The following is a 27,243-nucleotide window of genomic DNA, read 5'->3' on the forward strand; positions in this document are numbered from 1 at the left end:
GTTTACACGTAAATTTTAGAATGTTGTTCAGTAGAGTTCGAGAGACAGCCAAGCTATCTCTCGAACGACGACGGATTCTGCTTACGACGAATTCCACAGAAAATATTGAGAGTTGTTCAAAGTAGCCTTGCTGTGTTCAAGTTCAAGGCGGCCGCTTGCTTTATGCGGCGTATCGCGTTGGCTCTGGCTTTATGAGTTTCTTAGCAGTCTGCCTTTCGAGAGAAATAGATCGCTATGCCACTGATCGTGGTTATCGAGCATTACATTCACGCTAAGGCAGTAAGCTAATTGGAAAAGCGAGTGACACCAAGCATGGAGACGTGAAGTGACCATGGCGAAAAATGAGGGCTACGAACCTACGATTCCAGCTTTTGTACGGCGACCTTCATTCGCCACTAGAAACAAACGACGGAAGTTGAAGAACGCGACGTAGTCTAAATTCAACCACAGATATCTACTACTGCGGACCGCTAAGCGTTGCAAAATATCGAATTGGATTTGGATTTTTTGTGTTTAACTGCTTAAAACGTCAGAAAGTTCAAATTTGCCACACATATAAAGAAGACGTCATTACGGGCGCTAGATCGAGCAGCCTTCTTCATATTCACGCATATTCCACCCTTACGTGCACTGTAACCACAATTTCTGAGGACAACCTACGTTCCATCGCAATGAGTGGTTGAGGAGACGAACGGAAATTCCCCAAACCAGCTGCGAACCTTACCGCTAACGGACGCCAGCCCAGGTTCTATACAAACAGACCATATTTTAGCATTTATATTCTACACGTAGTGTAAAGCGAGGTCAAAGCTGATGTTTCGTGTTTCTTGTTTTATAGCGCTAAAAATTGCTCGCCGCTATTTTGTATGCTTTGTTGCCGACCGCAGATTCTACGGAGGCCTTCCACCAATTGACTACGCGAGCTGGTTGGTGTTCTCAACGCCTGGAGTTGTCATCAGCGTCTTCGTAGTGTGGGCCGCTTTTCAGATCCTATATCGCAACATGGGGTGAGTGCACGCAAGCTAATACGTGCTGGCATAAACACGCAATTCGTTTGTAGCACATACATGGCCACCGTTACGAGTGGTTTGTGCACAAAAGCTTCAACCGGTTTGCGCCTGGCGTGGTGTCGTATGGGAGCGACAGAATTTGTGTCGAAACAAATCTTTCGCTTAAAAACGGTGCTCCCTCTTTTTTTCTTGACTGAAAATAGCACCTAGTTTTGCGGACATGCAGATAATGAACAGGGTTTAAAGTCGTATGTGCGAACTTTCTTGTTTCCCAGGGCGGTGGGCTTGGAGACAAAAGGTCATGCAGCGAAGAAGGTCATCAATAAGAAGTACGACGAGTTGGGCCCAATAAGGTAAGCACATTCTTTCAACTGTACGCTCTATAATTCTCTGCGGTTCGAAAAAGAAACAAAAACACGTTAGCTACGTTCGAACTATTGGATGACGCTGTGCACTTAGATCTGAGAGCTTAACTGTTGGTAATTGATTGCTATTACTCTTTCAATATCGCGCACGCCACAGTGGTGTGTCGATGACCATCATTAGTTCTTGTACCCTTGTAAATTTACGTAAAGTAAATTTATTTCATATTTGCTTCTATAATTATTTGTCTGTACCATGGGTTCATCAAAAGTATCTTTACCGGTGCCTTTGAGCCTGATTCTGTAAAGTAGGGCCAACGACCTTTCGTACAGTTTGGTGAAAGAACTTGTATCTTCTGATTGATTCGGTTCTTTCTACAGCTTCCACGAGTTTGCAGTACTGGTGATGTTGGCATCGCTGGTCCTGCTGTGGATGTTCAGGGACCCGCACTTTGCAAGGGGATGGGCCACCTTCTTCGGAGACGTGTGAGTCTGGGACGCCATATGTTTTGAACCCTTGGTTCGTTGTTCTTTTAAAAAAATATTTAAGACAAAGCTATAATACGCTTCCTTATCCGCAAGTATGCGTGATCTCAGCTCAAAAACAATCCTAATCTTGCATCGGTTCGGTCACAGTCACAGTCACGACTGCATGAGGGCTTATTTAATTATTTATTTCAGATACTCTTATAACCAATTGGTCATTATTGAGGGGACTGGTACAATGTCCACAAATAAAGCAGTTACAGAAAGCGGAGGAGCATTCGCAATTAGATGAAAAAAAGAAAGATGGCACAAATACACAACGATGCAGATCACTTATAGGAAAGAAACAAAGTGAGCAACGCGCACGACTCATCAATTCGAACAATAAAAAATAAATAACATGTGTTTTGCCGGCGTCTCCTCCTCCATCTCTTCTTGAGCAGCGTCTTTTGAGTTGCACTACAAATTACACAAACTTTGTTCTCCCGGTTACGTTTTATGGTTTTAGTTCGTGCAGTCCTGCATTAGTACCAAAATTTCCATAGCCCTTTTTTTGTTACTGGTCGGTCACGAATGGTTGTGTCATGCACGGTTGCGCATCTGCGAAGCAATAGCTAAACGCAAAGTGTACCGCCGCGTTCTGTCTGCAGGAAGCCCAAGGACGCGACGGCTGCCTTGTTCGTCGTGTTCTTCCTATTCGTGATCCCATCGGACCCTCGAAAAGTGGGCTCCTGTTCGACTCTGCTCACATGGGACGTGGTTCAGAAGCGCCTTCCCTGGGGCGTCGTGCTGCTGCGAGGGGGAGGGTTCGCCATGGCTGAAGCTACGAACGTAAGCAAACCGGCGCGTGCTCATCAGTCTTGTCCTGCACACGTGCACTGCGTCATAAACAACGCGTTTACTTTGGTCTTCATTGAAGCGTTCGAATGCGACCGAAGCTCATTTAAAAATGGTTGTGAAGAAAGGTGTACGAGCCAAAGGCGTGAAAAAAAAAGGCCCCTTCAATTCTAAGGTATGAAAATTCGTCCAACGCCAATATTATCACAGCGTTTCAGTTACGTTTGCCGCATATCCTAGACCCGCGCTACTGGGCATTTAAACCCGTTCTTTTAAAAGCAGGTTTTAGTTTCGCCCCAGGTTCTACAATTTATGTACCAAGAAGTGTACGTCATTTGCATTCGTGTTCATGCAACGTTAGTTTTTCACTGATTTCGTATCTGCTTTGTTAATAGCAAGGAGAGATGTCGTCCTGCAATGTAACGGACGGACCGAGTATGTAAACGGGGAAAAGCGTAACCACGAGTGTTTTGTACTTCCTTTTGTTACAAGAGAAAAATAAAAATTCCTTTGTTATCTGCTACTTATAACCATACTCGCAACTAGTAAATCAAGGTTTTCTTCGGCAATAAAACGTGGTGTTGGTTGCGTTGGTTCATAATTATGAAAAGAAGGATTAACGAAGTAACTCGCCACTGGTGTGTTGTGAAATCGGCGTGCACATATATAGTAAGTATACATAGTGTGTGCATATATACACACGCATAGATATAGTGTGTACATATATACACATACGCACACATGAAATTATTACAAGCATCCCGTCGGTGCACATATTAAACACACAAAAAAATTGACGCAGCTTGCACCAGTGGGGCAATGCTGAAGAAATGTCACAGCTGACGCCCCCTCTCCCTTCCACGGAGAACCGGCTGTTGCGCCTCACATGGATTTTCGAACTTGTCGCTGACGGTTCTCCATGACTGCCAGGCCCGTATTGCTTCGTCCGCAACCTTTCAGATCTCTCCCAAAGTGGCCCGTGCTAGAACTTGCGGCAATCGGCTTCGAGAACTCAAAGTCTGTAGCGCGACGTCTGTGCTACCCACTTCAGGCGCGAACGCACGTAAACTGGCGAGGAGAAGAGCACGCGATAGATCACGCCGCGAACGCTGGGCAAAGTGTTCTCGAAGGTCGAAGTGGCCGACACCAAGGGCGCTTCTCTCGAGGCACACGCTCATGCGAGCTCGGTATTTTTTCTTGGTATTTTTTCTGGTAACGCTATACGGTGGAACAAAAAACTTAAACAGCTCTGCTCTTAAACATTATCTCTAAAGGCACATTCTTTGGCTTTGATCGACGACTATGGCTTGCTCCTTAATTAGGCTTTCCCATCGATTAAGTGGATCATCGAATAAGATTAAATGGCTAACGTTAATTTGGGGTCTTCGAGGTAGCTTTTGATGAAAATACTGTCAGAAATACCCACATTTAAGTCCGAGCAGTTGAGTGCAGATGCGCTTGAACTAAAAACCACTCCCGTGTGCAGGGTGTACTTAAATCTTGACCTTCCCCTTCAAAACTGTGTCCGCAGGTGTCCGGCCTTTCGCGGTGGATGGGCCACCACCTGTCTTCTTTCGGCTTCCTGTCGCCGCAGTACATCATACTGGTCGTGTCCGTCATCGTGGCCTTCATTACCGAAGTGGTATCCAACTCTGCAACGGCCACTATCTTCCTTCCCATAATGGCACAGCTGGTACGGGCTGAAGGAATTCGCGTTGTTGTGTGCCGTGTCAATGTGCTCTTCGGGATTGCGTGACCGGTTATAGCTGTAGCCGCCAGCAATTCGATGCGAATGAAGCAAATGCGTGCGACAGCGAGCGTAGATGTTTTTTTCGGATGTATATTCTGCAGAAACAATTGCACATCAACTACTTACCAGTAAAGGGCAGCTACATGGAGCCGCGGTAATTATCGTCAATTTTATGTCACATTTATTGCCTTCTCATTATATTAGATTGAAATATTCGGGTGTAATTACTAACATCGCTCAGTTTTATTGTTATTATATGTCTGCTTCTCACAATAAATTAACAAATAAAAATCAACACTAGTTGACAGAATTTATTTAACATTACTTGACAGCCTTGGAGAGAATAGTTTTAATAAAAACGTTTCCAAGAAGAGGAAACTTACCCCGCAGCAACATATGTATGCCCCCTGATTTGTGGAACTAAACTTGCTGAGGCCTACAGTATAACTGCATCAGAAATAACACCAAAACAGTTTTTATTGGGTTTTTGAGCGCACCTGCGAAATTTTGGAACTGCCGACATCGAGGGGGTTGCATTATGTCAACTCCAATTTGAATCCAGTTGCTTTAAAACCACACAGCTCGGAAATGGCTCTAGATTTAGGGTGCCTTACTTTCATCTAAACGGATTTAGATGAGAAGTAGTGGGCGTAATTGTTGGCCGTACTCAAGGCAGGGCAGTACGTTGTCACTGGATTGCAGACAGCACTCGTTTACGCAGGCAACCGACCTCCACATGAACCCACTGATGATCATCGTGCCCGTGGCGCTGTCCTGCTCTTTCGCCTTCATGCTGCCTGTCGGCACTCCTGCCAATGCTATCGTCTCCAGTCACGCCAACATCTCCCCGGCCGAAATGGTGAGGATCCATTAGAATGACCTCTGTTGTCTTAAAGATGGCAGGCGTTATTTTTACGGTAGAAAAAACCGAATATGCATAAACGGGTAAATACTTGAAAAACAGGGGGGGGGGGGGGCTGCCAATTATTATTCCTTCGTAAGAGTGTACCTGTCAGTGTAACCGAATTCAGGGATATGTCCCTAAACGTAGGGAGGTAACAGCCAATGCATGCTAACGGTGGTGACTGCCGGGGCAGAAAATTGGCGCTTTACTAATCAGTCCCATTAAAAGAAAAATTAGGTCAGCCCATGACATAAAATAAAGGATGATAGGAATGACTTTTAAGGAGTAACTGGTAAACCAGCTTTTCTGAGTTATGTAGAAAAGTGTGGCGGAATTTATCATAGCTCAAGTTTAAAATAAAGAAGTGGACCTGGGACGAACTGTAATGCAAACAGCTGACTACAGGTGGACCATTCGGGTAACGGAGTGGGTACCGAGAGGCGGGACTATAAACAGGGTGTTGCATTCAGGAAGGCGTCCCCGAACCAGGCTCCGTCGCCTCCGTCATATGTGGTAGCGTGGTGGTCGACGGCCAGCAAAAGTTGCTGCTTTGATGATTACGACAAGTAGCCGCAGGCAAACTTCACTGCTTTTGCTGCATGGCGAGAGGTGAACTGCAACGATACAGGAACAGCACCCTTACTGGCGAACTTACAGCAAGGTTCGAACAAAGCGGCAGCGGGATGTGATGCTGTCAAAAGAATGCCGTTCTGCGCTCGGAAGCATGGCGTATTTATCCCCGAAACGCTGACGGTGAAACAATTCTAGTGCTTTTGCACACGGCCCGAACACAGTACAGACACACACAGCACTCTTTCCCGAGTTCGGTGGGGGGGTGTCGGCAATAGCCGCGCTAGTTGAGAGTTGAGTCTGAGAGACGGGGAGAAGAGCCCTCGGCTGCGACGTCCGCTTCGACGGTGCACGTCTCGACACGAAGAACAGACGTTTCGTGTTTTACAGCCATCCGAGGTTGAGTCACCGACAGCGAGGCGCCCATGCGCCGGCCGTTCTCCGGAATGTAGTAACATGTCAGAGGCAGGCTTTCTTGCACAGCACCGGAGCGCAACACAAAACTTGCAGCCCACGCGAACAAGGTAGCGGCGCGCTGAATCGTAACAAAGGGAATACAGTTAACTAGATGAAGGTAAACTAAAAATTCCGGGGCGAAGATTACTTTCGGACATCGCTGGATATGAGCGGTCGGAAGTCTTTGAAAATGGTCTTCGTCTTGCGTTGGAGAGAGATAGGCTGATGACTATGATTACCGTCAAAAGTGGGCGCAAAGAAAAAAGTTTGATTCAAATATCTTCATAACGGGATGTGGCCTCTTGGCCTTTCCCGTCGCAAAACATATCCAGTTACCAGTGCCGGAATAAGGTACGGGCTAAAGGAACTGAAGCCACGGGCTCCTGGTTTACAGGGACCTCGAGCTAAACACACTAGCCATAAATCCCTTGCATGTGCGCGCTGCGAACGTCCATTTGGCAGCCACCCAGCTCGATCAGCACGGAGGCTAAAGGACCCGTTTCTCATGGGGAATGTTGTAGCATCTCACTCATCAACACAGCTCAGTGAACAGAAACGGCTTGTTATTTTGATTCTGTGCCCGGCAACTAAAATTAGCGGTATGTTATTAACACCTCAGACATGACATTTCTCACTAGCGAATCTACACGGAAATACCTGCGGAAACATTTCTTTGTTTAGCATGCACCTGTCAAGGAAGTTGATCGTCGCGACGAGCTGATCAAACCATCTAACTGTAAAGCACCAGACCATGTGCACTTGACTTTGCAAAAAAAAAAAATTATGAGCGCTTCCACTCTGTTGATGTTTGATTGCAGGGTTTAACGCGGCGACGCGTGATAATATAACAGTTACGGGGCAGTTCACTATTAAGAACGATGGCTGCGGGCGGTGCATGCCGTGATGAAGAGGGTGCCCTTACACTCTAAAAAGAACTGTCGGTGATCCTGACTTGGCGAGCTTTGTGATTAGTATGGCTGCTATGTCAACTGAAAGGCATTCAGCCGCTTTTGATAAAGCAACATCTGAATTAGCTACCTTGAAAGTCAACAGGTTCTTGCTTATTTATGCTTCAAAGCCGTGTTCAAGACCGAGGGTGATGAAGGGTAAAAGAATGTTCTTGCGATGGGAAAACAGTTTTGATGAGTGGAATATTGCAGTTGAGTCGGTGAGAGACGGGCAAGATACTGACACCAATACTGCTGAGGTTAGGGTAATTCTGATGTCTTCCGCGACGAGGACTTTATGCAAAGGAACCGACACATCTTCCAGTTGGGCGAAACACGAGGGCAGCAATGCAGCTCTGCCCAGGTGCACTATATAATGGCTTGATTGAGTGCCAAGAAGTTTCATACGAAAATAATATCATGAGAGCCTAGAGGGGAAAAAAACGGGTGTAGAATGTAAGGGGTCTCAAGAGGGGTGAGAAATTTGTGGTCCATAATGAACCCCAAAATTTTCACGACTTGGAGTTTTGAAAGGGAGCCTGGTGCATCGCTTGGGTGGGTTGAATGAGTCCTGCTCTCGAGAATCCATTACCGGGAAATCAGGCACCCCACGTGTCTGCAAAAGAGTGCATACGCCCTGCAGCTTGACTCCACCTATCGTCTAGATAGCGCGGTCGAATCCTACGAAAACAACCACAACAACAACGTAAAAAAACAAGCATGCAGATTATAGGCCCTCACCTCGACCAGCTTTTTATCCAAGCTCCCCCGTTCCCTCAATCAGCCGAAATTTTCATCAGCAAGTACTTGGACAATGTCAGCCACACTCCAGATATCAGCCATACCCCAGATACCTCCGTAAATGATACACCCTATCACTACAACGCCGATATCCCAACGGTTCATTCTTTACACCCGCCTATCTTCAGCGCCTTATCTGCACTGTCCCCGATTCCCCCGCTATAAAACTTTCACCCCCCCCCCCCTAATGCCCTCTCAGCATACATCGACCCAAATACAGTGACCTCCAGACGCAATATATTATCATCGTACACAACTCCATACAAAGCGGCCTCGTGCTAGAAGAATGGAGGCGTGAGTCTGCTTCCTGTTTTCACCGTGAGCTCCAAAAAAGTAACGGCCTTTTCATTCAATAGGTCATCTGATGCTTTCGCAATTAAACCACCTGATGTGATTCTTGCGACATCCATCTTTTTGAATGATTTGGAGGTAGTTCTAGTTAGACTCTGGAATGGCAAAGGTGACGCGTGACTTGCAATGATTGTTTCAGATCCTTCCGGGACTCGTGGTCAAGTGCATCTGCATCGGCATCATGCTGGTCAGCATCAACACGATCGGCGTGGTCATCTTCGACCTGAACAACTTCCCCACCTGGGCTGAAGACATGGACGGAAACGGAACTCTCGTCAACATGCTGAACAGGACGCTGGCCATCAGCGGACATTGAGCGTACTCCTCATTCTGCACTGATTTAACATCGGTGCCGTCTAAGCAGTGCATTCCTGTTGCTCGGTTGTGATTACCATTCATGGAAGGGCACCAGGGATGCGATAGGGAGTTGCAAATGTGAATCGAATGCCACGAAGCCTCGTAAACCGCTACTTCCGTTTTATGGAAGACGGGCGAGCGTTCACTACGTGTACTTAGTTTCGTGTTGGAACGAGTCGTTTCGATGCTCCAGAAATGCTTTTAATTGCGGGCGCTCGTTTCGAGCCGCTACTGCATGAAAATCAAGAAGGCGGCGCCGCTGAGCATTTTCTTTTCCTACGGGACGACTCAGAACTGACGTTGCTGTCAAGCAATTGAGAGGGTCTCATCTGCTCTGTATTTCATGAGTGCACGTGTGCTATACAATTGGTTCAGACGGTCGTGGTGTGCAGTTTCTGGCGAATGCCAGGAACTGGTAACAAGCCGACTGAAGGCAGAGGAAATGGGTATGCTGGCTTGCCTTCAGTGCAACATCGCTTGATATTTGAAGTCATTTGGCAAAGTGCAGTACGGTGGAAATGTGCACCATGAATGTACGCGGGCTGAAACGTTATTCATTGGCCTGTTAGCTTATCGTCACCCATGGTAAGAGTGAATACATTATACATCCGTAGCCTAAACGGAACAATTGGCAAAACGTTAAGGCACATTCTACTCATATGTCCCAGCGGGCGTAATATAAAAGAAACACAGAAAAAGTGAAATTTGTTTATGTATGCAAGTTTGTCAGAATTATAACAATGGGAAAGCGTCTTTTTTTAGTGACTGACATGTCATGCAAACTGTAGCAGAACGACAGCTTCGCCCTATTCACGGAGAAACACCCAACGATACAAACTGCTCACAGCGATATAAACCGAACGAATTTACACGTTATAAAGAGATCGAATTTGAGTGCCTGTATTGTACTGACTTCTACCTACATGGACACGGATCTCAAAAATGAACTGTACCTCATCATGCTGCTGTCATGTCAGCAATATCGTCATTGTAACGGTAATAAAATGAACTTATAATTCAATACATTAGTTTAATGAAGTGTATTGAATAAATGGAATTTACTTTACTTCATTTCTGAGTAAATCAGATGAAGCGGCTACAATTAGTTGTTCTCTCGACCGCTGAAAAAGTGGTGAGATTTTACTTGTAAAAATGTGGCTGGAGTGGGCTCTCCAGAAATATGCATTATAGGGCTATTTGATTTGAAGAAACATGACGGTTTCTTTTTTGGACAATACACTGCATGGCTTTGTTCGATGCAATTCAACCATAAAGGCAACACCCGTCAGCAAATTCTGTAACACATGATCATTTCTTTATAATTCAGTACTAATCACGGTGTTGTGTAATGCGCAAATAAGGTTCGTGAGCAGCTGAGGCTGTTAAAATGAGCAACTACAGTAGTACAAACTTCAGGCGCACGCCGAGTAAAAACAAACTTTTATCGTGTACAAAGCTGTATGGGTATTTTTGGTTTGCGTGCGTGCATTTTTTTTTGTCAAACTATGACTTAAGACAGTGTGATGGGACGCCAGTGCTGTGTTTGGCTTAACTAAAAGTTCCTATAAAAACTTCAAGCTGAAAAAATTGTCGTGGTCGTTCTTTCTTCTAGCCTCTTTAATAAACCGTATAGATCATAGCGGTAAAATAAAAGTTAGATGTATTACCCCTATCATGAACCCCCTGAGCTAAATGCTTCAAGCTACATGTTTGTCACATGAGCCATTAAAATCCGCCATAGGTATAGATTGGCGAGACTAAACTGACAGATTGCATTGACGACCCTCCATCAACAATCTCTCCACACACACCCACAAAGAAAAAGACAGTAAGCCTCCTACCACTTCTCAATCAAAAGTTTTTTTACTCCTGCATACTAATCATATTGGCTAAGCTATTATATTCTACATACAAGGACCATAATCCCGAAAAACTGTTGACAAAACTTCCCGACCATCGCGACGAGTCAGTGACTATGTAAGGAATCGCGCTGCAGAGCATGATGCTGCAGGTTTGACTCCCGGCCTCGGCGGCCATTTTTCTGATGCAAACGGAAAACAAAAATGCCCTGTCATTCAGATTTCGGCCCAGATTTAAGATTCCCAAGTGGCGTAAATAATTCCGCAGCCTTGCACTACAGCGCACCTCATACTTCAAGCGAAGCATCGGTGTGTAAAACAACACCAAATTTGAATGGGCAGAACTGCAAAAGAAGCAAGGTTGGCTTTATTCATCGTGTTTTAACACGAAAGTATTTTATTCCCGGATACACAAATATTTCGCTGACGTAATATCCATCACGGAAGTGACGCCAATACAACGAAGCAAGCAGCCTGTAAAAGGTGCACCCCTGCACTCACGGTCTTCTTGCGGGGAAGCAACCTTTTGTACTAAACAGTACGTTATGCCTAGAGCTATTCGTTTTCGGGTTTTATATTTCAACACGGAAGTGTTTTATGCCGCAATACACCAGCATTTCGCTCACGTCATATCCGTCACGGAAATGACGCCAGTACACCTTTGCCGAAGCGACCCGCCAGCAGGGGGCCGCTCGCCAAGACAGCCGCCGACTCGCAAATCATGCTCAGCTGCAGATTTCGCTGCACATTTATTTCACTTTCGTGTTTTACCGATTCCTATGAGAGAAGCATCAACCACAGTTTTTCTTTTATCTAGTTTTTCACGCTCTAAGCTCTTAATGACATTCACATCCAGGTGAAACCACCTCCCACAGTGCTACTCCTTCCTGAGTGGTGGGCCGCGTACCAAAAACTACTCTGCCGTACGGCCAGGGACGTTCTCCCAGTTTCGCAGTCCTCGGAAATGTGTTCCACCGAGTACAGTGCCGCGCGCTCCAGGCGCGCAATCCATCTCCGCGGCCGGTTTGCTACTTTTTTCTCCGTTTCTTGCTTCCATTAAAGCAGACTCCCAGGTGACCACAGTGAGCTCACTTAACCCACAGCCCATAACTGCTGATTTCTCGTCAATATATACTATTGTACATCACAGCCAGACTTTCCTCTCGAAGGGTGCAGAAGTTGAGAACCGCTGTCTGAAACGCCCTCCGCTTAAAAAATGTGCCCACCAGCAAGCCTGTGAATTTTCTTACCAAGGTTTTGGACACTCAGCCTACCGAGGAGGTTTTGGACACCCTGGTGAGCATTACCCTACACTAGACAGTCCCTCCCACCTCTGCATTCTAAACTTCTCAAACGCGAAGAAACTAGTGTTCGTTGAATTTACACCGACACTCTCCCTATCCCCATAACTAACCAAATACCCTGCAGATTAAACATTTTGCTCTCAACTAGGAACTCTAAACCACATCACCCTGGGGGGGGGCTCACAACACAGCTCTCCCACCTCTTTCCTCCCCTCTGCCTAGGGGCATACGCAGGATTTCACTTCGGTATGGGGGGAAAGAAGGGAAGGGAAAGGGAGGTCATGAAAGAATCTAGGAAGAAGTAAAACAAAAAAATATGAAAGAATAAGAAGCGAAAGCAAAGAATTCTCTAAGACTAAAAATAAAGAACCCCGGGGTGATGCCGTACTCGACATCACTTTCGGATCGTTTTGTCCATTTCTTCCCTCAGTTAAGTCGCAAAATGACTGATCGTCGTGGTGAGAGCCTATATGGAAGCTACATATGGTTGGTGCGTAGCTTGTTACACACAAAAAAAAAATGGTTACCGCCACGCCTTGCGAAAGTGGATGTCCAGCAAAGCTGTTGTACACCTACAAATGGTGATGGAGGAGGGTATGAAATGTATCTCGTCGTCTCGGCGGGCTTGTCGGTTGCGCTTGGCTAGTGTCACTATACGATAAGGGTACAGAGTATTGGCACTCTTTTCTCCTATGGTTTCATGCTGACACCATGATCATTGGTCAGTTCGCATTACGTGACATTTGCTTACCCTGCGACGGTTCACGGGCGCCGCCATTTTGTTGTTTATGCGTTTTAGTCGGTCAACTCTGGTAGGCTTACCTTGCCCTCTCTGCTCTGCGGCTGCACGCGACTGACGTCGTTCTGAATAAGAATCAAAGAGAACGCGTGTATACCAATATTTCAGCAGCAGAAATTGGCTCAACGATGCCGTGTTGCTGCATCTTCGGTAGTGTTAATTGGTAACAAACGACCCGGTCGAAATTAACGGCGAGGCGGCAATCTCGAAACACTGATGAACGATCCACAACGGCTGCCGTTGCTGACTTGCGTGCTCCATTGGCAGTACTCTAATACCTTATCTACTGACACTACGCTCGGCTTCTCTGGGGGCAAACGCTGGGTCCTGCACAGCCGGACGCATGCGCTGGGCGTCTTGGCCAAGAACTGCTCTATTTAGTGACACTCCTGCGTAGCCTTCAAAGATAATCTGCAAACATAACCTGTGCCAGTAACACATGGTGGGGAGGTCACATTGTTCACAGGCGCCTTATCATCCATAATGCGGTTTCGATGCTTGTTTTGTGGCTTCCTTAAACGAATTCTGAGCTACATGCTGTATGCCTGATTAGCCTGACGCATGCACTCGGTGTCTTAGGCGTTGGCGCCTTGGCGTTTTTGCCCACGGAGATCGTGTATGCCCTCGGCGATGAAACCGTTGGGGGTAGAGGTATACAGCTTTGCTGTGAAATAACTTTCAGTAGCCGTTATTCGCCCATGAGAAAAGTTAGTGGTCTCGTCCGTTTCTCCCCTCCCGCCCCCGGGATCGGAAATTTCGGGGGACGGGTGTGGAGTGCGGCCCCCTCGTCCCCCTCCCAGCTTACGCCAGCGCCTCATCCTCCTCATGAGCTGTGGGTGAACCTGATGACCAGCGCTGACCTGCATGCCCAGCAACTGCTGGTCTCCAGGGCAGAGACCACCAAGTCATCATTTTGGCTCCTGGACTAAGGAACCCTACCTCCACTTCTCTGCTAAATAAAGTTCTTTACCGCTACTGACTGACTGATTGATTGATTGATTGATTGATTGATTGATTGATTGATTGATTGACTGATTGATTGATTGATTGATTGATTAATTGATTGATTAATTGATTGATTGATTGATTGATTTTGGTAGGGTTTAATGCGCCGACGCAACACAGGTGATGAGGCGTGCCGTAGTGGAGGGTTCCGGGTTAATTTTGACCACATGGGGATCTTTAACGTGAGCCGAAATCTCGCACACAGGGGCATTTTTGCTTTTCGCCTCCATTAGAAAAGCGGCCACGGCGGCCGGGAATCGAACCCGCGACCTCGTGCTCAGCAGCACAACTGCTACTGATACTACTACTGCTACTGCTACTACTACTGCTGCTTCTTCTTTTTCTTCTTCTTCTTCTTCTTCTTCTGCTACTACTACTATTATTACATCTACTACTACTACTACTACTACTATTACTACTGCTACTGCTACAACGACTACTACTACTACCAACACTTCCGAGTTCGAAGTAGGGGTATAACGCATACGAATGCTAGGACCCCAGTTTCCGGCTCTACGAGATTTCCCTGCATACAGGCACATCAGCTGCAGTTGCAAGGATACGGGGCGCTACTCACTTAATTCAATACACGAGGAAGATTTCTAACGCAATATTGCCAAGCCCGAAACGGGGAAATTCCAAACCATGAGAAATGAGATATTATTTTTCAGTGGTGGAGGCAGATGTGTGGCCCAGGCGACGGCGGCTCTTCTGCTCACCGCACCAGGATTCAGCGCTTCTCACCATGGTAGCGGAACTGAAGCTGCTACGGTGCATGGCATCGCCAAGGGAAGCCATAAAACTGTCGCCTTCAGAGCAACTAAACCGACTTATGGTCGCCGATTAATTTTTTCATCGATTTCAATACATGTTTCATTCACTCACTCACTCACCCACTCACTGACTCACTAACTCACTCACTCACCAACCCACTCACTCACTCCCTTACTCACTAACCCACTCACCCACTCACTCACTCACCAACCCACTCAGTCGCCGATCCCCTCACTCAGTCAGTCACTCACTCAGCCGCTCACTTACTCACTCACTCACTCACCCACCACTCACTCACCCATTCACTCACTTACTCACTAACTCACTCACTTACCAACCTACACCCTCACTCATCCACTCACTTATTCCTCACTCACTCACCAACCCATTCCCTCACTCTCCCTTCATTCCCTCACTCACTCACCCACCCAGTCATTCACCCAGTCACTCACTCACTTCCTCACTCCGTCATTCCCGCCCTCACTCACCCACTCACTCCTCATCTACTCACTCACCCACCCAGCCACTCAGCCATCCCCTCACTCACTCACTCACCAACCCACTCACTAACTCAGCCGCTCATTTACTCGCTCACTCCCTCACCCACCCACCAAACCACTCACTCACCCATTCACTCCCTCCCTCCCTCCCTCCCTCCCTCCCTCCCTCCCTCCCTCCCTCCCTCCCTCCCTCACTCACTCACTCACTCACTCACTCACTCACTCACTCACTCACTCATCGCCCAATCGGTCACGTGGATGGGTCGTTGGGGCGTTGTGGTGAAGCCCGCCTGAGGCAATTCCTTAAACTGCAGGAGTGTACATAATTTGAATACAGAACTAAAGTTGGTTATTCAGCAAATCTAGTGCATCTGAAAACCCATACCTTAAAGGAGGGGCAGCAAACAAAGTTTGTTCCCTCCCACTCAACATGAGGACTTACTTTTCTTTGTGCGGACGTTTAATATTGGTACTTTCCCCTTTGTAATCGTGTGTTTACGCAAACGCGCACATTTATGTACAAATATCCTATAGTGTAACACTTACTGCCGAGAACTTATTATTGCCGCCATAATACGAAAGTTAAGCTTGTGACATGCTCGTATTTGTTAGGCACACACCGTACTGAGGTATTACAATAACTAGGGGTATTAATTTTGCGATTGGGTTGCATTTTTTTTTCTCTTCTTGCCGGTGTATTTTGTTCGGTCAGAGGAGGTCTGACAATCCGCCAGACCTTCCAACTCCGATTTTGTAAAGCAATATAACTAGATCAAACAGACGCCGATTTAGATTACGAATCTTACCCAGTAGTACTACTAGCAGCGAAGCTGAGAATAGAGTTTTATTCTAGGAGATAAGCATGGGGCTGTCCGGTTACCTCTCGTTTCTAAGAAGCCCATATATCGACAGCTTATGGGAATCATACAACATTTACAACTTCACTGCGATCTATGACAAATAAATGAAACGCTGTTTAATAATAGAGTCACCTTAGCGGCCAAAAATATGATATTTTGTTTCGAGATAGTTTCCATAATACAAGAGTTACAGCCCTTTTTTGTAACCATACTCACTCCGTAGACGGTCATATATTGACAGCAGACGGGAATTATTTAACGTTTAGAGCTTCACTGTGAATTATTACAAGTAAATGAAACTCAGCGTAGAGTCGTCTTAGCAGCCAATTTCAGCATTATTTTTTTCAAAGATACCTACATTAGATTGAGAGCTACAGAGCATTGGCGAAAAACTGGAGACGAAGTCATTTTTTATGCAGTGGCTGTTGTGTTTTATTTGCTATCGCAAGAATCGAACATCCATATATTTTTTCATAAAGTAACACTGCAAATGTCACTTGTGTATTGATGTTTTGCCGAAGATATTCGTAATGTTTTGTTTTTGCTCGACAGTTTTGGCAAGTACAAGCACTGCCACCAGATTTAGAAGTTTAGAAATGGCGTTGCGTATATAAACGTCTCGTTAACGATCTACGAATCAAGGGACAAACAGCAGACAGACAAGCCGAAATTTCCGCGTTCAGGTAGCCCAAGAAAGACTATCGTCTATAAATTTTTTGTGTCGATGCCACGCGTAGACGGACGGGCGTGGACCAACGCCGGAGATTTCGCTGCGAAAGCGCGCGGCGTTTCTACAGCGCGCACAGAGAGGGCGTTGTGGGATTTAAAACACGCGCGCGTTCCTAGACGTCTTCACAGCACAGTGTCCCTGTGTCGCCACGTGGGTGGCGAAACATCGCGGGCTTTCGAGCCGCTGTCGTTCGCTATCGGTGTCAGACGCATGCACGCTGTGCGCGCGTCAGCGCGCCTATTTTGTTCTCCGTGCCCGTGTCCCGTTGTTAGAAATCCGGGCTCGGCTCCAGTGACGAAGAATCTCCCCGCGCAAGCGACACGTAGTTCGGCGCCCCATCGATCAGAGCGCGTCAGAAGCAGCGGGTGTATTTGAAGTCGTGCGTCGACAGCAACAGCGCGTACAGAAGCAGAAGCGGTAAGCAACGCACTGTCTCTATATGCTACGGCACGGCATTTCAGTTTTCTGGTTATGTTATTCCCAATACTTCGCCAATATAAATACCAGGAGTTAAATACCTTTTTATTCGCCAGGCTTAAGAGTTTGCTACTGTGGGAATGTCATGCGGCGAGACAGTGGAACACTCGCATGAGTGGAATTAAGTACTTTAAACGCGTCCAATCTATCTCCCTATTTTCTTGTCGTGCGTGCATGAGTATGTGCGCAGGAACGTGCATTTCTGCATGTATGTGCGCGTTAATGCGTGGACACTTTTTACCACTTATCTAAAAAAAGAGGCTTCCATCGAATTGTCAGTGTACCGGGAATCCCACCCGCGTCACAGCTCGCTCCTGAAGCGTAAATATCAGGCACTAGGCGACAACTACTTGCCTTTCATGAAAGTGCGACTAAGAGTAAATATTATTGACCGTTATTAAGTAGGAAAGGTGAAACGATAAGTAGATATATTATCTGTAGCTTTTGTGCAGAATAAGCGGCACAAACATGGACTCAGCTGGCACTCAATAGGCGTGGCTGGAAATCTTTCTGGAAGCTGGAAGCTTTCGTCCTGCAGTGGACACAAACAAGCTCATCATGATGATGATGATGAAGCGGCAACGACTAAAAAAGACAGTTGACAAATGACTGAAAGATAATGTGGTGTCGTGACAAAAAAGTTTCTGTTAGGGGGCTGGGCCAGGAGTGGATACAGCAATCTGTTGTACTGATATATGTTGAGGGTTGTCTTGTGTCAAGAAAACGAATCAACTGATCTGAAACACTATGCACGTTACCGGCACAGAAATATATATCAGCCCAGGGGAAAGGCTAAGAATGTGAAGTAGCAGAACGCGGCTTTCTTGCAATGTCAGCCTGCTTGCTCACTTATTCCGTTCTTTGCTTGCTGACTTGCTCGGTCGAACGGTAAATGTCTTGCATTTCAGCCACTCAACGGTTTCTCAGTGCAACTTTCATTTTATAAACGATTGTGATTGACACCGGAGAACGTACCACTAACATCTGTCACTGGACGCTCTGAGAAAATGTCGACTGAGATTTTTTTCTGAATGAGCATAGAAACAGGCAGCGAGATGATTCATCGCTTGGGTAGAATGGAGGAGCACTAGAATTTCTGCGCGCTGCGGGATCCTGTAGAGCTCATACACTGGAGTGTGGCGACGAGGTGAACAGCCGACGTTCCGTTCGCCGCCATTTCAACTTCAGAAGCAAATAAGTCGGCTTTAGAGAGGCTCGGGCATTGAAGGCTTGCATGTAATATTTAAAGCGGAAGACCCCTCTACCTTTCAAAAGATAACAATTGGGATATTTGGTAGTGGCTCTTGAACATCTTGCGGTACCGCGAATTCGAAGCAGACACAAGAAGAGGAATATAGCGCTGTGGTCTGTCTATTTTATTCTTGTGTCCGTGTCAAGTTTGTGCTACTTCGAGATGTTCAAGACGGGTTTCGGTTAAGGTAATAGTAAAAAAAAAATAATTTTAACGCGAGAATATGCACCTCACTGCAGGCTCTAGTATCAGCAACAGAGAAATTAGGAGCTCTATGTGTGTTAGAAGAGACTGTTGCTAAATCACCATTCACGAGCTACAGCCGCTCAATACGAAACTCGTGTCCTAAAACGCGTTCACACATCCTCGACAGCTCCTCCTTTGTTGCCTACATTTCAACTTTTCCTATGCTATGCAATGTAGGGAACGATCCCGCAGCTTATCCTCTTAGACTTTTCTTTAAACCGGAACAGTTGCGTTCTGCCCAAAGGAAGCCATTAAAATTGACTTTTTGCCTTCAGCGAGCGGAGGATAACTTCGAGGCACCGTTCAGTGCGTCAAGCCCCTTGCACTGACATTAGTCTTAACATTGCTTGATTTTGGGGGTTTAACGTGCCCAAGCTAAACCTGCAGAGCTATGAGACGCGCAGTAGTGGAGGGCTCCCGACTGAGTTTAACCACCTGGGGATCCTTAACGTGCGGCGAAATCTAGACACACGGGCGTTTTCGCTTTTCGCTTCCATGTAAAAACCGGCTATCGTGGTGGGGATCGAACTCGCAGCCCGCACAGCAGCACAACGCCTTAGCCACTCCACTGCACTGCCCGAATGTCTGGTGGACGACTTGACGGTAATTTAGGAGTAATGTCGGTAAGGCATCACTCAGTTGCGAATAATTTACGTTGATTGATTGAGGGAGTACTGTTGAGCACAGCTGTTTCAGTTGGACGCGCCTTTTGAAATCTTGGCGCCTTCAGGGAGGCCAATGTTACACACTGTAGCGCACTGCCAACCTAAATTTACTCGGCGCGTGACGGCTCAGGGGCTAAGGAGCGCGCTGCTGAGCACGAGGTCGCGTGTTCTATTCCCGGCGGTCGCTGCTGCTTTTCTGGCGAAGGCGCGAAAAACGAAAACGTCTGCATACACGAAATTTACCTCCAGATGGTCGGAACTAATCCGCAGTGCTTCCACTATAGACAGCGCGCCTCAGAACATAAACGTACCTTCGTTGTGTAAAAAAAAGACATTGAACGAAGAAGTAAGGATAAGACAGTTATTGAAAGTCAGGGAAGTTAACCAGAGAAGTGTCCGGTCGGCCAGCCTGCGCATGGGAAGTGGGATAGGAGGAATTAAAAGAGAAGAAAAGGGTCTATAAAAAGATGAGGAGTGGAGCTGGAGGAGCGAGAAAAGAAAGAGTGAAGGTAACTGCAAACAATAAGGCCTGAAACACCACTGATAAACTAGCCAAATTGGCGAATGCAAGACGGTATACGGTGTCCCTACAATCGTTCAAACAAGCCCGTGGCCTTTAAAAAACAAAGGAAAGCTTTTGTGGCCTTTTCGTACTGTGATAGGCAAGGAGGAAAACACTTTATTGACACCAAAGTGTTCAGGGAGGGGAGGTGGCAGAAGACCACAGGGCGTCCGCGACTACCAGGGCCCAGGTGGTCGCCGCCTCCTGGGCGGCTAGATCCGAGCTCTCCAGGGCGTGCTCCGAGTTGGAAGGGGGTAGGGAGGGGGGGAAAGGGGGCATTTGGACATTCACATAGGGAGTGATAGTGACAGTCCAATGCGCCGCATGAAGGGCAGTGGGGGGACGAGAATTGATGTGGATGTGAGTGTACGAGTTGTCTATGGGGCAAATGTGTCTGCAGCAGGCGCCATATATGCGCGGCCTGCGGTGCCAATGATAGACGAGGAGGTGGCAGGCTTCTGCGAAGGAGGCCGTAGTGTTGTGCCATGTCCCGATAAGAAAGAAGGGCTGATCGGGTCAGCTCAGGGACGCCGTGCATAGGCGTAACCGAAGCGGGAGTCCGGATAACTGCAGCTCGAGCATGTTGATGTACCGTCTCATTAGCAGCTATCCCGGTATGGGCCTGAGTCCATGCTAGTAACACGGGTTGTTTGGGAGGATTTTTTGAAAGAATTTTGAAGACGTGTATGGAAATAATGCCTTTGGAGAAGTTCCGTATCGCCGTCTGCGAATCTGATAGCCCGCTGTGACATCAAACAGTCTGCTCAGTTAATGGCTGGTTGTCGAGCTTCCGGAGGGCGGTTGACAGGAGCTGCCTCTGCGTTGCAAACCGAACACAGTTTCACAAGAGGTGGTCTATTGATTCATCCGTGGCACACACTCCACAAGCAGGGCTGTCAGCCATGTCGATAGTGAAGGATTAAGCGTTGGTGAAAGCGACTCCGATCCACAGGCGGCAAAGTAGGGTGGCGTCCGAGCGTGGCATGTTAATGGGTAAGTGGCGCTGCAGGTCGGGGTCGATCAGGTACAGGCGGGAGTTTGAAAACAGCATTGAAACCTAAATTAAACTCTGCGAGGTTTTCTGTACACAGCGTTGCATTGTAACCTGAAAGAAAGCATAGGAATCATCTGAGGTCACACTGGTGGACACCTTGAAAGAAATCCCAAATGAAAAAAATTAAGCTGCCTGTATCACTGAAAAGAAGAATATACAACTAATGCGTCCTGCCGGTGATGACATATGGAGCGGAAACTTGGCGAATTACAAAACAAATTCAAAGCAAACTAAGGTCGGCTCAACGGGCCATGCAAAGAAGATTGATAGGGGCAACGTTAAGGTAGAGGAAACGAGTTTTCTGAATCAGAGAGCAAACTCGAGTGGAAGATACCATATATTCAACTACAGAAAAAGAAGTGGACTTGGGCTAGTCACGTACTTTGGCGAAATGACTACCGGTGGACCAACAGGGGAACAAAGAGTATACCGAGAGACGGGACAAGAAGAGGAAGGCCAATAACTTGATGTAGAGACGAAATATGGCAATTCGGAGGCAGGGATTTGACTCGAGCAGCGCAGCACAGGAGCGGCTAGAGGTAACTGGGAGAGGCCTTCGTCGTTCAGTGGACCTAAATAGGCTGGTGTTGCTGCTGATGATGATAATAGGGAACTCCTCAACAGTATTAAATGTTCTTTGATCTTAACTGCAGTGTGTTAGCCGGGAAGTGCATAGAGCGGGATGAAATTGCGGTTGAGGCATATCTTGTGACGTACAGTCTTTGTTAAATGTTTCTAGGCCATGCCAAGAAGAATTCAACATAAAAACTTGTGCTCGAGCGAGACTAAAAAGTTATATGCCAAAAAGCTTGCGAAAGTGCTGTGCGTTCTTACTGCAATCGAAATAACTTGTTCACGCCTGAAGGCAGAGCTTTTGCTGTAAATTGTTCATGACCCAGAAACTTTCGGTGGTGCGTACAACATTTTACAAAGCCCAGTAACGCTTGACAAATACTCCACATACTAAAGCACGTACCACCCAATTTCCGCTAAAAAACCAGTCATGTGACATTATACGTGTGATTACACTCTCGCACAGGAGATTTTGTGATAAAATAGTGCCCCGATCCCAGTACCTGGTCGTCGGTTAGTTTGTTCTTGATTTTCGAAAAAAATTCGCTGCGATGGTCCTCAGATTGCGAAAATCGGTCTCTGTTTTTCGAGCCTCGGTTTGAGGCCCCCTTAGGAAGGTATTAATACAGACAGGAGAAAGCAGCATCGCTGCGTACGTACGGGCAGAATCTTGAACTCGCTTTATTTGCAACTTCATCAGAGGTTAGGTATCCAGCCGCTTTACTCTGATCTCTCATCAACCGCACAGGCGTCAACTGATGCGTCCCCACCACAAGACCTCGCTCACAAGCTTACTGGCTCGACATATGCGGAAATAAAGGACATTTCCCTCGCGTGCACGCGACAATTATGGCCGCATATGCTGGAAAGCGAACAGGGAAAAAGCAGGTGTTCGGTAAAAGCGGGCTCTCTCAACCGCAGCACTGCTGAAACTTTACTTTTAAACACATCCGCACAAAAGAAAGGAGCTAGAACTAAAGAGGCTGTGCTCGCACCTAACCGACTAAAAATTCGACAGGTTGAATGTTTAGAGGAAGTTGTCAGGTCTGCTTTCCCAAGAAAAAAACAAACAAACAATAATGCGTCTATTTCTTTGTTGCGTTTCGTGCAAAGTCTGTCTCCTGTCAAGTTCGTCCATCTCTGTTTCAAACAAACCAGGCGTGAAATACTGGAAAGGCTTCATTATGTTGTAAGGGAATTCCTACGTGGTTTGCCGACCGGAGGCCTTGACGCGGTCTCTTTCCACACGTTAACGTCACTCCCGAGCGCATGCACCAACTGCGCCGTTTCTCGCCATTCCCTCGTCCGTGCCAGCGCGCATCAGCAAGTCGGCGCGAGCTTTTGCCCGCGCCGACTCTTTTTTATAAAAGTCTTTTTGAAGAAGAATAACTTAGCGCTCCTGGTGTCGGATAAAAACGGTGGATTTTTAGTGCTTCCTAAGGGTGACTTTTCTGAAAAAGCACAGCAAGCTGTATCGAAGAATTTCATTCCAGTTAAGTGCTCAAGTAAAGCATTAAGGAAGAAGGCATTAGAAGAAGGCAGATTAACTTGCAAAGCCTGAAGAAAACCATCGCTGGTGCGAAAAAAGACTTCTTAGATATGTTTTTTCAGCAAAAACGCACAAAGAGGGGATTCCATTCAGGGCGATTGTGACGGAGAAGGATTCATGGCAAGGAACCCTCGCTAGATTTTTGCAAAGGCATCTTAAGTTGCTTAAGGTGAATGACCCTTACCTTGTGTCTAACTCAGGCAGTATTTTGACCTTTATCATTGCGTACAAATATCCTTAGCAGCCGCTGCATGCCTTTTCCATAGAAGTTGTAGACCTGTTCTATTAAATCCCACAAAGTGAAATTTTTTTGTGCCGTTCGTGAAAGCATCTACGACTTTGGCCCTGTCGCCTTTCAAAATTCTATTGGTTTTAATACTGACAATTTTATGGAATTATTAAGATTTTACCTGTCCTCTAAAACAGTTGCTTTTAATGATACACCCTTTCTTCAAAAGGAAGGGATTCGCATTGGTTCATGTATTGCCCCAATTTTAATTGACCTGTTTTTATCCTTTTGTGACAAGCGTATTCATACGTGCCTTGACACAGTGTGCGGTGCTAAGGTTCTAAACGTCTTTCGGTATGTAGATGACTACCTCATTCTTTTGAACGATGTGCGTGCGGAGGATTCGGCTGAACTCGTGAACCAAGTTCTAGGCGTTTTTAATTCATGTGACAAAGGGCTCAAATTCACCTTTGTGTTACCTGAATAGGGATGCCTTCAGTTCCTCGATTTAGGCATCAATTTCCATAACGGTCAGGTGTGCTGGAGATACCATCCCCGCTCCAGAAAACCACTCCTTAACTACCATTCAGCCCATTCCAAGATTGTGAAAAGGGGTATCGCCAAAAACTGCATGCGCGCTGCTCTCAAAAAGTCCTGTTGCCACCAGGTTGCATGTAGCCTTCAGCACCAAGCTCGACGCCTGCGCAATTCCGCTTTTCCTGCAGAATTGCTGGCTTCCATAGCTGGAAGCTTGATCAAAGAAGCAAATTCAGGGAGCCAGGCTAGAGTGAATCAATCTGAACGCCAGAACGCAGATCCCTGCCGGCGGTGCTCTTGCACGCCTGACTTTCAGGGAACACGCGTCCTGCGCAGCTTTAGGACGCAACTACAAAGAAAAATCTTCGAGTCTGTATTATCAAGGAAAATGACGAATGCGTAAGCACTCCGTCGCTAGCTTTGCACTCAAAAGAAAAACCCTATCTACAACGTCAATCACATTTTCTGTGAAAGCTGCGCCTTACGTATCTTTTTAGTGTTTCTGCGTATTTGTGTGTATGCATATAGCCTTTCTTGTCCATAAAGCCTCAGTTGATGTTTAGCGCTCGTCCCGTGTCACTGTCTTTTCTTCTGTCTCCGTCTAGTGCGCTTTTTACCATGTAGAAGCAGCATCAATAATTGCGGAAAATCGACACGAGTAAGAAAAAACACGTGGCGAACGAGTGCGACGTGATGTCACAGCCCCTGGCACTCTTATGTTTACCGCCTTAAAACGTGGTTAGCAAACGATTGCATGCATGCTAGGTGGTCAAACAGGAGTCAACCGGTTGTCACCATGTGCGTGGTGGTCATGCCCATGACGATAGCCAAGAAGCTGCCGTTGGCGCACGAGCACGGATCCGATAAGAGTACCCAGCAGGACGACAAGCTGAGCCCGTTTGTGTGACTGCCTTTTGATTTATCGGGAGGTTCAAAGCTTCGAAGATACACCCGGGCTACGAGGCGCTCTGTATAGTAGAGGCCTCCGGATTAATTTCGACCACCTGGGGATCTTTAACGTGTGCCGCAATCTTTGGTGTTTTCGCTTTTCGCCTCCTTCTGAAAAGTAGCCACCGCGGCCGGGAATCGAACCCGAATCCTTAGGCTCAGCAGCACACCGCCTTAGCCACTAAGCCACTGCGGTGGGTCTGACTGCATATTTGACACCAGAACTCGAGAAGAAGGAAAAAACAGTAAAACTACACAATACCCGCGCTGGACTATCAGTTGAAGTTTGCTTCAGGCAAAACGCATTTGTAATGGGATTTTCATTTACGGGTATTCCAGCAGGCTCCTATAAGGTCAAGCCTTTGTGAGAAATTTCAAGCTGTGAATACAGACCCTGTAGAAGCTAGAACTTGAGAAATAACTTAACAACGTGTGAGTTCGAGCTAGTTGTAATCCATTGTACGACGAATTTAAAGCGCACAAATTCAGACAGGGGATGAATGGGACAAGGACAAGCGCTACTTCCGACTGAAATTTTATTTACAAAAACGTACATGCAATGGTCCTGATCCGCGATCCTGATCAGCGCATACGGGATATTGTGGAGGCGGCTGAGATGCATCGTGGTGGCGAAGATTGCGTGAGCATGACCTCCGTATCTTTGACAGCGAAAGATCTGGCTTTCCTGGGTGCGCGCATGACAGAAGGGATGAGGAACGTGTGCGTGCTTGTACAGTGTGCACATACTCTGGTTTATTTTTTGTATTTTTATCACCGTTGCATGTATATATGTCGTTTTTGTAAATAAAATTTCACTTGGAAGTACCGCTTGTCCTTGTCCCGTTCATACCCTGTCTGAATTTTTGCGCTTTAACTTCGTACAATAGAACTTGAGGCTCCACTAAGCACGCAACAAGCTCTCCTCTATGTGATCGGCCATTACATTCTATTTAACATAGCTAATGCGCCTGTAGGTCACGCCGACTTCGACTGGGAGTGGAGCAGACGATGCAGTTCCTGTTTCATGCAACGCACGCGTGGGGAGAAAGTGCGTCACGAACGTTCTCTCCAGTCTGTTCATTTCGGGCAACTGTTCAACCTGTGGCCAAACTGTGGCGTACCTCGAATCCTTCCGGGAATGAGACAAGGCGGCCTACAGTAAACGCTGGGTTTAATTGTTCCAAAGCCTCTGGCTCAGTCGAGGATTTCGAAGACTGACTCGAACAAAAGACCGTACTGACACTCAATGCGCTTTAAATTCGGTGTGCATCGGTCCCGTTTCCTTTTGCCGTCTGTCATCCCCGTGCTTGCTTTCTGGCATTTTTTTTTCTCTCCCCCACGGGCAGAACAGCAAACTAGCCTCTAGATAGGCTAACATTTCTGCCTGTCCTCTTGCTTCCTTCCCTCCTTGTGGACTAGTCATCGCAAAAGGCAAAGGGTTTAACCAGAATTTCGATTCTGTAGGAGGTCGCTTCACGAAAGAATGGAGGAAGGATTGGGCGTTACAATTTTCTCCTTTTTTTTCATGAAAAGACGGGGGTGGGGCAGCCGCGACATTCTTTTTCAAGCCTCGTAGGTGTACGGACGTACTTGTCAAAGCATGGGTGGTGTGTACCTCCACCAACGTCTGCTTGTGCGTTTTCTTCGAGCAACGGGATCAGGAATTCCCCCCTAAATCCACTCCGCGCTAATCCTGCTCCACGTGGATCAAATTAAACTACCCACGACCCTCCTATCCTTTTTAAATTGGAGTAGCACATGTCCAAGCTGCGCTTGTGCTGTAAGGCGCGTTGTGGTGAGGGGAGAGGGGAGTGGGCACGGACTAATTTAAACCGCCCGGTCATCTTAGCGGTCCCCCGAATCTCGACATACGGGCATTTTTAGTTTTCCCCTTTACATAGAAAAATGGCTGCAGCGACCGGGATGGAGCCCGTACGCGGCTTCAGTCGTCGGTTAGAATCGTTGGATTTAGTAGCACAACGTCTTGGCCAGTGCGCCATTGCGACGGGTCTTTCCTTTTAACATACTCAGCCCATAAGCATGATTACAACTCATGTCAGGTGCGTGTGCAACATGTGCTATCATTTCGCTAAAGTTGGGAGTTGTGGAGGAAAGACAGGGGAAAGGGGGGGGGGGTGTAATACTGTACGTAAGAGTGCGGCAGTCAGCGAGGGTGAAGTCCAAATGATTTGACTGGGGATGAACTGAAGGAAACGCGGAAAAAAGGAGGTAAAAACTGCTAGCGAGGTCTTTCCGAGGTGTCTCGTTTACGACTATGTAAACACATGTATAGTACGTGTCACGCCATTGCGATAAGAGGAAGTTGGCTGCGGGGGCTCCATCGAGATAACGCGTGCAGGGCGGAATGTTGACTGCTTGTCTGGTTCGCTTATTATTATTGTTTTCCCTCGCTCCCCTTTCCTGGCCTCTCTCTCCGTTTACTCACACACAGTATGGGCGCACTCACACACTGGTTCTCTTCTCTCATT

At 46.9% G+C, this 27,243-nt stretch overlaps 2 protein-coding genes across 2 annotated transcripts in view; both read left to right on the top strand.

Moving 5' to 3' along the window:
* Positions 1 to 10,154, top strand: part of LOC144145014 (Na(+)/citrate cotransporter-like) — a 34,644-nt gene extending 24,490 nt beyond the window's left edge. Inside the window, exons 7-13 of the mRNA XM_077676514.1 lie at positions 888 to 1,007; positions 1,286 to 1,363; positions 1,754 to 1,858; positions 2,509 to 2,689; positions 4,227 to 4,388; positions 5,167 to 5,304; positions 8,614 to 10,154. Of these exons, the coding sequence (XP_077532640.1) occupies positions 888 to 1,007; positions 1,286 to 1,363; positions 1,754 to 1,858; positions 2,509 to 2,689; positions 4,227 to 4,388; positions 5,167 to 5,304; positions 8,614 to 8,790 (961 nt within the window). The 3' untranslated portion in view covers positions 8,791 to 10,154. The remainder of the gene's footprint in view (positions 1 to 887; positions 1,008 to 1,285; positions 1,364 to 1,753; positions 1,859 to 2,508; positions 2,690 to 4,226; positions 4,389 to 5,166; positions 5,305 to 8,613) is intronic.
* Positions 10,155 to 16,804: 6,650 nt separating this feature from the next.
* Positions 16,805 to 27,243, top strand: part of LOC144145015 (Na(+)/citrate cotransporter-like) — a 57,320-nt gene continuing 46,881 nt past the window's right edge. The window contains exon 1 of the mRNA XM_077676516.1: positions 16,805 to 17,079. The gene's annotated coding sequence lies outside the window, so the exon portion shown is untranslated. The remainder of the gene's footprint in view (positions 17,080 to 27,243) is intronic.

The sequence above is a fragment of the Haemaphysalis longicornis genome, unplaced genomic scaffold (genome assembly GCF_048455015.1).
Source record: "Haemaphysalis longicornis isolate Haplotype H1 unplaced genomic scaffold, Haemaphysalis longicornis Haplotype H1 scaffold_7, whole genome shotgun sequence".
Classification (NCBI taxonomy): domain Eukaryota; kingdom Metazoa; phylum Arthropoda; class Arachnida; order Ixodida; family Ixodidae; genus Haemaphysalis; species Haemaphysalis longicornis.